This window comes from Silene latifolia, chromosome Y (genome assembly GCF_048544455.1).
Source record: "Silene latifolia isolate original U9 population chromosome Y, ASM4854445v1, whole genome shotgun sequence".
NCBI classification, from domain to species: domain Eukaryota; kingdom Viridiplantae; phylum Streptophyta; class Magnoliopsida; order Caryophyllales; family Caryophyllaceae; genus Silene; species Silene latifolia.
The window spans coordinates 384576689-384588682 of record NC_133538.1 but is presented as its reverse complement, the minus strand read 5'-3'; the positions used below and the strand labels follow the sequence as shown (position 1 = coordinate 384588682).

At 39.4% G+C, this 11994-nt stretch overlaps 1 protein-coding gene across 1 annotated transcript; it reads left to right on the top strand.

Moving 5' to 3' along the window:
- The first annotated feature begins 6929 nt into the window (after window positions 1–6929).
- On the top strand, window positions 6930–10920 carry LOC141631995 (uncharacterized). Its single transcript, XM_074444592.1, has 4 exons — window positions 6930–7782; window positions 7933–9521; window positions 9617–10276; window positions 10414–10920. Exons 1-4 carry the CDS (start codon window positions 6930–6932, stop codon window positions 10918–10920), a joined length of 3609 nt encoding a protein of 1202 aa, XP_074300693.1.
- The last annotated feature ends 1074 nt before the right edge of the window (window positions 10921–11994 follow it).

Genomic DNA, 11994 nt, shown 5'->3' with positions numbered 1-11994 from the left:
TTCTGATTCAATACATTGATTTATATATAATAAACCCTACTAGCATAAACCTTAGACGATAGCCGGCCCTAATATCCTAATACCCTCCCGCAATCGTAAAGGCAGTACATAATACGAACTTTACGATTGGAGAATGTTGGAATATGTGTCCTCCGACAATAATGTGATCACAATTGTCGATCATGATGATCACATGTTTAAGTCTCATTTTAAGAATACATGTGGGATGTAATATTTTACAGTCAACTGGTCCACACATATCGGTAATGATTGGCTGACTAGAGTTTGACATTACTGTCGTGCGACGGTGGTGATCAGTTGATCCCCTTAGGTCATACCTAAAGGGTAACACTCTTAATTGAATATTTAATTGGTCGTATGATGATACGAGTCAATTAAATTGCTTAAAATTGACAGACGATTTTGGAAGTAATATTTACGTGTCTCGTTGTAATTTGATTAAATTAGACACGGTCTAAGTAATCGAATTGTTTTATTGCTTAGATGAAATTATTGTTCACGGAAACAATTGAAACTGAATGAATGATTTATTATAAATACAAGATGTTGTAAATTATAATTGGTAAAGCATTTTGGTACAAGTAATTGTGAATTACTAAGTCGATTTTGTACATGACGTATTTTATTAATACGTTGATTTTTAATACGTTAAAAATACATGACAATTTTACATGACTTGTGACATGTGACAAATTGATAAATTGACAATGATAAAATGGAATCCATTTTATCTTAGGTGGACCGAAATGTAGGGTGTATTAGGCTAAAATATTGTGTTGATTATTTTAAGTGGAAAGCATAATCATTAACCTAATAGATAGCCATGCAAACCTAGTTGTTTTTGTGAAGAGCACCTTGATCATGCATTGACCATTACCACCCCACCCCACCCGGTTTTGTCATTGAGAAAAGCCAAGGGTTTTTTCTCTATAATTTACCTAATATACACTACATGCAACACTAGTGTATTATTCATTCTTGCACATCTAAAAATATAGAGTTTTAGAGATAATATTACTCCTTCTTCTCCCTTCTCTTAATCGAAAATAAGAGACCAAATTCAATATTTTTGGGTCAATTTTATTTAGATTAATATTGTTCTAGTATTAATAATATTAAACTTTTAAGGGGTTACTTTGGGTATTCATCTTTGGGAGAGATTCTACCCTTGAATCTTTGTTCATCCATATTAGGAGAGCTCAAGAACAAGTAAGAAGGTGATCTTACTTGTGCCCTTTGATCCGAAATTTTATTGTAAGGAAAAACGATTTCTTCTCTATATTTACTTACGTTTGCATGCATAAGATTTAAATTAATTTTATGACTAAATTAAATTGAAACATATATGAATATGTTGAGTATAATGAGATATAGATTTCTAACAGAGAAATACAAATAAAAAAGAATATAAAAAAAATGAAATCTTCAATCCTCATCTTCTTCGATCTTCATTAATCTTCTTCGTCTTAAAAGGTAGGTAATAAACGAGTATAAGACTCGTTAAAATTTATTCGAACAAGAACGTTAAGTTTTCGAACTTGTCGAATATGAGTTAATATGCAGGATCACTAATCGAACCTAACAAATATCAATAAAACGGAAAACTATCGGTCAATTTCACGATCTGGAGAACGTTAAACTTTTCGAACTCCAAATAAATAAATTTAGGTACCACCTTGAACAAATTTTGATGAATTTTAATTAAAATTTCAAAGATAAAGAAAAGACGTTTAAGTCTCCACCCACATAGAAATTAGAGGAATTGGAAATAGCTCCTTATGGCTTTGTCCCTGATTTCCCACGACAACAACTTCGTATTGTCAAATTCTTGTTCTTTTTTTTTGGAAGAAAAATTATTGTGATTTTTCTAAATGATTGGAAATCCTACCGGTGGGCACCATGAATTATTACCCACCGGCAAGAAAGCGGAAGCATATTTAGAGACCTATGATACCATGTTTAGATAGAGGGGAAAGAATTGTATAAGGAAATGTTATTATTGATGATGTAATTCTGATTCAATACATTGGTTTTTATATAATAAACCCTACTAGCATAAACCCTAGATGATAGCCGCCCCTAATGGGCCTAATATCCTATTAGCTCTCCTCTTTCCTTTGTTTTGTGCCAAAACCTAAGGACAACAATTGATCGGGATGAAGGGAGTAGGTACTAGTCCGTAATCAGTAAGCGACCAGCAAAGTAGTAGACATATTGTCTGCGTAACATCTAGAAAAGGTTCATATGTAAGATCATCATGTTGGGACATTACCGTTTTGATTGCCCTCATAAAATGTTTTTTTTTTTTTTTGACAGCAGTAAAGATAGGTTTATTTACATACAAATAGTACGACTCTCAGACTCGAAGTCGTAGATTCGTACAACATTATTGAAAATAAAATTACAACTTCAATTAAACAAGTACGATAGATGAGATGTCGGGTAACAGCAACATTGGTGGAGAACGGTAGCTTGGACTTGAAGTTCATTATGCACGGCATCCATAAAGCACGAGACTCCCAAAGACCATCGGGATATTTTCTCTAACAAGTGACGGGAACAAGATGCACTTACGCCACTAGGACGTAGAAAGGGAAAGGCGAAAACAAGCCGAACAAACTTGCCTCCAAAGGAGAAAAATCTCCTACATCCTGAATAACCAACCTGATAGACAAAACACCAAAGACCAAAGTAGCCGCGCCAGCAGATGGATCAATACACAAATTGCCCCTCGACCAAACACATGCCCAAAAACACCGGGGACCATCCTAGGATGCATCCAACATAGACCGGACACCACCTCATCCCGTCATTATTCTTATGATAGATTATAATTAGGGACAACAAAATAAACAACAGATAAAGGGACTACATTGGAATTGTTAAATAACTACCCCATCCAACCCACCCAACACCATAGACCAACGCGTACCCACACAATCCAACCGACACAACCACACAAATAAACACACTACAACCAACTAGTGTCCAAGACAACCGGGATCAGCACCCAAAACAAAAGACAGAAACAAACCAACATAACCTCCAGCTCCACCCACAACAAAAAAAGACGGACCGAGCCACAATCTAAACCCGAACAGACCGACGGTGCCAAAAGGTGCCCAACAAGACAGACCCAACAAACACATCCTCAGAAAAACGCAACAGACCAGCAAACACCAAAAAAATCAACAAAGGACACCCATTTCACCAAGAGAATCCTCCCAGGACCACCGCCTTGCATGCAAAAGCCAACCTACACTAACACAAGAGACACACGGGACAAAGGACCGAAAGATGGGGGAAATGGGGGGATCACCAATCGGTCCCAAACCGACCCGAAGAGCAATGCTCATAGACACGAAACAAGGACGAAAGACCGATAGATTGGGAAATGGGGGGATCACCTATCGGTCCCTAACCGACCCGATGAGCTATGCTCATGGGCACCACCAGCACAACACAGACCGAACACGTAGATGTCAGAAAATCCGACAGAAAACTTGAGACATACCAGGGGTGGGGGGGGGGGGGGGGAAAGGGGATCACCCCTGGGTTGCATGCAAGGTCATCAGTGACAGGACGAGGAATCGTAGGGACAGTAACCCAAGGTTACAGCGACAAACACAGAACAAATCGACTTACAGAAGGAGATCGACCAGAAATGAACACCTCCAAAGAGAAAAAAACCGACGATGGGAACTCAGGGATCGACGACGACAACGACGGCTGAAAACGAATTAAAAAGACCGAAGCAAGGACCACACAAAGGGCAGGAAGAAGGAGGGAGGCCGAAAAGCTCACCGATCGAAGCAACGAACCGGAAAAAGCCAGATCCCGGGAAAAAATGGACATAAATTGGTTTAAAAGTGTGTTAATCTATAAGGAAGTGAGGGTTCACCGGAAATGGGCTAAGAAAGCCACATCTCCGGCGAAAGGATTGAAGGAGAGGGAGAGAAGATGGGTGGGTGGCGGCTGAAGTGGAGCAAAAGCTAGGTTTTTTTGGGAATTTTCAGAGAGAAAAGTTAGAGAGAGGATTTAGAGAGAGAGCGATAATCGTTCTTGGTTTAACTTTTTAAAGTGCCCTCACCCCGGCCCAAACCGGGTCGGGAGTGGTTAATTATGATAGCTCACCAGGCTGTGTACATGGCCTACAGATTAACACGGGTCCTTTATAGCGTATTTTATCCTCACTCATACGCATCCCGGGAATCTTCCCAAGAGGTCACCCATCCTAAAACTACTCCCAGCCAAGCACGCTTAACTTTGGAGTTCTTTCGCATGGATGACCATAAAAGAAAGTGCACTTTGTTGATATGAGTAGTACTTTCAATCTCTTTAAGCATTAGTCATTTAAGCCTATCAATGGACCTCTTCAATCACCGTGGGGTGTTACAATCACCCCCACTTGAAGAACGCAACGTCCTCGTTGCGCCTGGGAGCATAACCGCTAACCCAGAATCCTCCCCCGCTAGGTGGGTGATCACAATGGCTGTGTACATGGCCCACAGATCAACAAGGGTCCTTTATAGCATATTTTATCCTCACTCATACGCATCCCGGGAACCTTCCCAGGAGGTTACCCATCCTAAGACTACTCCCAGCCAAGCACGCTTAACTTTGGAGTTCTTTCTCATGGATGACCATAAAAGAAAGTGCACTTTGTTGATATGAGTAGTGCTTTCAATCCCTTTAAGCACTAGTCATTTAAGCCTATCAATGGACCTCTTCAATCACCGTGGGGTATTACAGTAACAACCACGGTAGAGCACAGTTGTTTCACATATCACACGTTCCTCCAGACTCCTAAAATGTATAGTTGGATATTTGTACACAAATTTGCCGGGGAGTAAGCACAGTTATGCATATTTGCCTCGTGTGTATTTCTTCAAATTGCACATGCTCCCAAATAATCACCATTCACCTTATTTGTCCCTAACCTCAACTCATCAACTACAAAACATCATCATCACTTATATCGAATTTACTTGATTACTTGTTTTATTATAAACAAAGAATTCAGTTATTTCGGCCGCAATTGAATGTTTGTATGTGAACACTAGCTTCGTTAGTATATCACGTCAACATGACAAGCTGACGTGTTTTTTTTCACTTTCCCTGTTCTTTGGGTTTTTTTTCACCATGTCTGCTTTACCATATCAAGCTGGACCACTTATTTCTCTTCCCCTAAATATTAGAGTCAACCTTTTTTATATTAATTTTAATCTATCTCTTGCTGGCTTTTTCGTTGACCAAAGACGTTTCGACTTAGCTCGTGTCCAGCATAATATTAATCTTTTTTGGACTACTCGCGAAGCTGTCAAGATTCACTTTATGAAGCCTTATTTCGTCTTCGAGTTTTCGCATCCTGCCGACTTTGAGTACTTTTCGCTACTCCGCTTTATTAATGTTGAAGGCAGTATCTTGGTGTTCCGTAATATTGCTTGGGATTCCATTCTTAAGAATATGAACTTCACTTCTGTCCCTATTTGGATTCGTGTTCATGGTCTCCCTCTTCAATTTCTTCATCCCTCTGTCGCCAGTCACCTTCTTCAGCATGTGGGTGAGGTTATTGAAGAAGAACACATTGGTCCCGGGCTTCCCTCACGTCCTTTTGTTTGAGTTCGGGTTTGGGTGGATCTTAATCAACCTCTTATTCCAGGCTGTTATATCCCTCTTTCAGGGGACCGAGTTCAATGGGTTTCTTTTGGTTATGAGGGCGTTTTCCGCTTCTGTCGTAGGTGTGGAACTGTGGGTCATAAAAGATCATTCTGTAATCTTTCTAACGCCCGTGCCACTGCTAAGCTTGAACATTGACTTCAGGGCCTTCACTTATCAGGTTTTCAGGTTATTTATGGTCCGACTGCTACACCACTTTTCTCAAATGTTATCAAGGGCCTCCAATCCTCTTTCTCCAATTTAAATACTCATGTTAATTCCACTCCGAATCGGCCTGTTAATCGAGAGGATTCCTCTTCTTCATCATCTTCAGGTTTGGGTGATTTCTCGCCTTCATCAAGTGACGGATCCGGCCATAACAATTCTCCCCCTCCTGTTTTTGGTTCAACTCTTGCGGGTGAGCCGGATCATACTGCTTATGTTGACCCTCGCCATAACGAGCACGACACTCATAATCCGAATATTGTTATGAGATCCGCTCCAATTGTTTCAAATAATACACCTGCAAATGTTCCTAATGGTGATTTACCTCGAGCGGGTTTTCGCATCCGGGCTCCAGAACCGCCTGAAGATGTCTCAGTTAATTTTCACCAAATTGCGGATGACCCTCTGCCTAATGATGCTATTCCTGCTCATTTGGTTAATCCAAGACAGGTTATATTCCAACCCTCCTCCTCTTTGGACGCTTTTAATACCAATTGTTGCGACATTACTTCTGGTTTCAACCATGCTGACCTTATGTTGGATAATGGTTTAATTTCTGATGCGTTTCAATCTGTGTTGTCTTCGTTGTCGACATCTTCTACTGCATCTCGCTCTCCCACTGCTGTTTTTACTCCATCTTCTCCGTCTGAAAGTTGGTCTCCATCTGAATTTACTGTTTCTGCGTCATCTTCTTTCTCTCCGGTCTCTATGGTTGGTTTTTCAGATTTCCTTAACGGCATCTCCAGTCTCAGCTCGCGGGAACCATCCTCTTTCTCCTCTTCTTCTGATTCAGATTTTATGATGTTTACCGCACCTGCAGCTACTTCTCGGGAAAAGAATTTTGCCTGCTTTTCTGAAGCAGAATCATCTCAAGGCTTTATCCCTTCTTTCCCAAATAAAAGGCTAAAGATTTGCTCTCCCCTTGCAGATTTGGACCCAGTTTCCAATCTCGCTTCTCCAATCAACTTTGCTGATTTTTCGCAACCTTGGGTTGTGGCAGGCCCGTTTCTGCCACCAGTAGACCGATGAAGATTTTCTCTTGGAACTGTAGGGGTTTGGGTGGAGCGGACGCCCCTATTGTTCCGTACATAAAGTGGTCCGTTCGCTACTATGATATTTCTTTAGTTTTTCTTCAAGAGACTAAGTGCTCTTTAGCGAATAGTGTTTGTAAAACTAGTTCACTAAACCTGCCTAATAGTTGTGGTACAAATTCGGCGGGTTTAAGTGGTGGTTTGATTTTGCTTTGGGATGATAGATCAGATGTTGTGCCTCTTGTCGTTGATCATCATTTCATCCTCTGTAAAATTGTAGATCATAATTTGAGCTATGTATGGTATGCTCTTTTTATGTATGGTGAGTCTTGTAGTGAGCTTAAAGCAAGTTTTTGGAAAGAAATGAAACAGCTTTGTTCCGCTTATTCTCCGCTTTGTATGATTGGTGACTTCAACCAAATCGAACAATACTCCGACAAAATTGGAGGCTCGTCCAGCATTACTGGCTGGAACGCCTTCGTTGACTGGAGAATTAATTCGCCTCTCTGTGAACTTCCTTTCTCGGGCCCTCGGTTTACTTGGGCTAATAAAAGAGAGTCCTCAAGCCTTATTTTAGAACGTCTTGATCGTGGATATGCTACACAAGACTGGCTACTCAAGTATCCTGAAGCTCATATTCAGAATCTCTTTATCTTTTTGTCGGACCATGCCCCTTTTATACTTGATTTTTCTGCCCGTTTGATGAAACCAAAAAGGCCTTACCGTGTGGATATATGGTGTCTCAATCACTCCGACATTCAAAAACTTGTTCTATCTATTTGGCGAAGCTTCTCTCCTGATCCTGTTACTTCCTCAGTCACCTATAAACTTACTCAAATTCGTACTGGTATTCTCAATTGGGTTATTCAAAATCGACACTAGTTCATGCTTGACTAGAGTTCTCTCTCACAAGATTTATATGCTTCCGCTTCTCACATTCACGACTCAAATTCCGCCTCTCAATACCGGCAAAATCTTTGATATTCTGAGCATGAAGTCCACGTCCAGCATTCTTTCTGGCAACAAAGAGCAAAATCCGATTTCCATTTAAATGACGGTCTTCCTACTTCTTTTTTCTTCAGCAGAGTTAAAGCAAGACAGAAAAAGTTGCGTATTATCTCTTTGAAACATAATGATGGTTCCTGGACTTCGTCTGAATCGGATCTTTCTGATTTAATTATGAACCATTTTCAGAATTTGTTTACTTCTTCTCTGCCTTCAACCTCTTTCTCAGAACTTGAAGACTTGTCCTTCCCCCAGTTAGATGTTTTGCAGCAGGATTATCTTTCTCAGCCTTTCACTGCAAGTGATGTTAAAAAGGCCTTCTTTGATATGAAACCTAATAAGTCACCGGGACCTGATGGTTTTCCACCCAGATTTTACCAACTCTTCTGGCACACCGTCAATATGGACATTACATCGGCCGTTCTCGGTTTCCTCAATAACGGTCATCTCCCTCCGGCGTGGAATAATACTCACATTGTTCTTATACCAAAACTTGTTAATCCCGAATCTATATCCCAGTTCAGACCCATCAGTCTTTGTAATGTCATCTACCGTGCTGCCTCAAAATGCATTGCTCTCAGACTCCGCAAGGTTACTAATAATATTATCGGCCAAAATCAAAATGCTTTTCTTCCCGGACGACTCATCAGTGACACCGGCTTTCTTGGGCATGAAATTATTTCTTACATCAACCAAAGGCGAAGTGGTACTCGGTGTTTTGGGGCGATCAAACTTGATATGAACAAAGCTTTTGATGAGTCTCTTGGCCTTTTCATTCCATGTGCTCAAGCTTTTGGTTTTCCTAAAGCTTTCCGAAAACTTATTAAAGCCTGCGTCAGAACTGTCTCTTTACAAGTGCTTATTAATGGTACTCCTTCAAGACGTCTTTTTCCTCAATGCGGCTTGCGTCAGGGAGACCCCATTTCACCTTACCTTTTTATTCTCTGTATGGAGATTCTTTCTCTTATGATTATTAAGGCGGAATCAAATCGTTCTATTGAAGGCATCAAGCTTTCCAGGAATAGCCCTGCAATTTCTCATTTACTATATGCTGACGATGCTCTCCTGTGTTTTCGGTTATCTCCAACTGCCTGCAAGTCTTTACGGGACATCTTAATCTCTTTCAGTGCTTTTTCGGGTCAGATGATTAACCACCAAAAATCTTATATCAAATTCAGCCCAAACACACCTGATGATTTCAGAGACCATGTCACAAACACTCTCAGAGTACCTTCAAAACAGAATTTTGGTAATTACCTTGGTGTTCCAATTGATATTGGCAGAAGGAAAACTGCAGCTTTTCAGTTTATTTTAGACAAGATTTCTACTAAAATTCTCTACTGGGGTGCGGCTCATTTCTCACAACCTGCTAAACTTCTGCTTATAAACACTATTCTCATTGCCTCTTTTGCTCATGTTGCATCCATCCTTCCGATCCCTCTTCAAATTACCACGAAAATAAATTATTTAATCGACCTCTTTTGGTGGAAACAATCTCAAAATAAAAGAGCCCAGCATTGGTTGTCCCCAGATATTCTGCAGCTGCCAAAAACGGAAGGTGGTCTTGGTATCAAAATGCTCGTATTGTTAGTCAAGCTTTGTTATCAAAGACTTTCTGGCGCTGTCATCATCAGCATGCTTCACTTATTTCTACTGTCCTTCGCACGAAATATCAGAAAGACTTTCCTATCCCCGAAAAGGTTTCAAAATACTCTGCTGCGTCTTTTGCTTGGAAAGGTGTGGTTAAAAATACATTCCTTCTTCGGGATGGTTTTGCTTGGAAATTTGGGAATCGGAAATTGATTAACATCAAGAACGATGCTTGGATTCTTGGTACAACGCCTTCTCTTAAGCCCATGTTCAAATCACACTCTATCAGGTTTGCAGACTTACTTTCTGGTTCGACTCAATGGAATAAGCAAAATGTCTTTAAATTTTTCAACACGGTCTCTGCTCGAAAAATTTGTGCTCTTGAGCTTCCTCCTGAACCTATTGATGACTTCGTATATTGGAAATTCACTGAAGACGGAAAGTATTCCACCAGTTCTGGGTACTCATTCCTTTTACACAATTGTTCAACAGCACTTGCCTCGCATCAATCTCCTGCTACAAGGGAATTTAAATGGTCTTTCATATGGAGCCTACCTTGTCAACCAAATATCAAGATTTTTCTTTGGAAAATTGTACACGGTATCTTGACTACTGCAGATGTATTAATCCGAAGAGGTATGGCGGTTTACCCAAATTGCTCTTTCTGTCATGAAGAACCTGAATCCATAAACCATCTTTTCCGTGGATCGCCCGGTTCACAAACGAATTTGGCTGCGGTCTTCTTGGTATTCGATCAGATGCAAGTTCCCAAATTTCTTTCTCCACCTGGTTTAAATTTTTTTTACGCTACACCACTCGACCCTCTGACGGTAATGCCCTTATACTGCTACATTTTCCTCTCACTATGTTTGCAATATGGAAGCATCGGGATAATATGATTTTCAGGAATAGCTGTGTTTGCCCTGACGAGATTATTGCTGAAACTGCTCGTCTTTCCCAGCAACAATATGATATTATTTCCCACTTCAAATGCTATGACAGCACTACCTACCTCACCAAGGTTATAACCCCTGTTACCTCTATCCCGCAACGCTTTTCTTATTATTTTAGGACGGAGGTGGTTTTCAACAAGAACTTTTCCATTGGATCTTTTAAAGTTTTCTGCAACGATCATGTAACATATGAAGCGTTACAATGCTTTGAATCTTCCCTTCTTCAAATCAATATTCTAGCTCTGAATGAGGCTATGATTTTCGCCTCAGTTTTCAGACTTCAAGACGTACTTTTTCAAATCAAAAGCATCCGACTTCTGCGTCTGATGCAGGATTCCAGCAGCTCCTCTATTCCAGTTGCTTTATCTAGTAGTATTAGTCGTCTCAAGTTTTTTCTTAGCTGTAATGTTACTTGCTATTGTAATGGTATCGTGTAATATGAACTTTTATATATATATATAATAGTACACAATTGTCTAAAAAAAAACGTCAACATGACAACATATCCTTATTGCTTTCTTTACCCAACAAAAATGTCTTTATATATACAATTGAGAAATTCTTACACGTTAGTATATAACGTCAACATATCCTTATTATTAACCAATCCATGTGAATTAGAGAAGATGTTTTTCATTAGCAAGGCTACAATGATATGGTACACCATAAAGTTTAAGTTGGACTCAAGCAACAATAAGTCTTCCTCGTAACGGATTACTTTTCGTCACAAATGAAGACGGACAAAATGTTGTCATTTTAACAATAAATGTGACCATAGCTGTTATAGCTTAGAAAATGGGTGTGGTTACATTTCGTTTTAGATGGGTTACATTTACTCCGTCTCCATTTTAACGACAGATATGACCCGTCTCATTTGTCGTTAAAATGGCAACATTTGTCTTCATTTGTGACGAAAAGTGTCCGTCACTAAATGAGAATTTGTGCTCGAGAAAAATGAGCTTAAGTCGGACGCGAGAAAAGGCTCGAGCTCAAGTCACTCATTATCATTATCATTATCTTCTTTAATTCACTTTTGAAGTCTAACTAGAACAAATATATTTAGACATAAATACAATAAATTTTAAAATACTCAAATAACATTTTGAAAATATAATTACAAATGCTTAACTAACACTGTTAAAAAAATGTAAGGTTACCTTCTTGTGTGTGTTTTGAAAAATGTAAGGTTACCTTGTGTGTGTTTTGAAAATGTAAGGTTACTAGGTAGAATCTGAAAAAATACGGGGTTATTATGTAGAAAAATCCAATCTTATCTTTATTAATTCAGAAGATAATACTGCAATTGTGTGCTTCCACGTCACAATCTGTAGCATTTAAGGTTTTTTTTTTTCGAAAATTCAAAATAAGGTTGACGCCGTTGGTGTGCAATTGCATTTATTTGTTGATTTGTTAATTCAGATTGTTAATTGTTAATTGTTAATTGTTAATTGTTCATGTTAATATTTGTTAATTCAGATAGTTAATGTTAACATTATCTATTACACACGCTT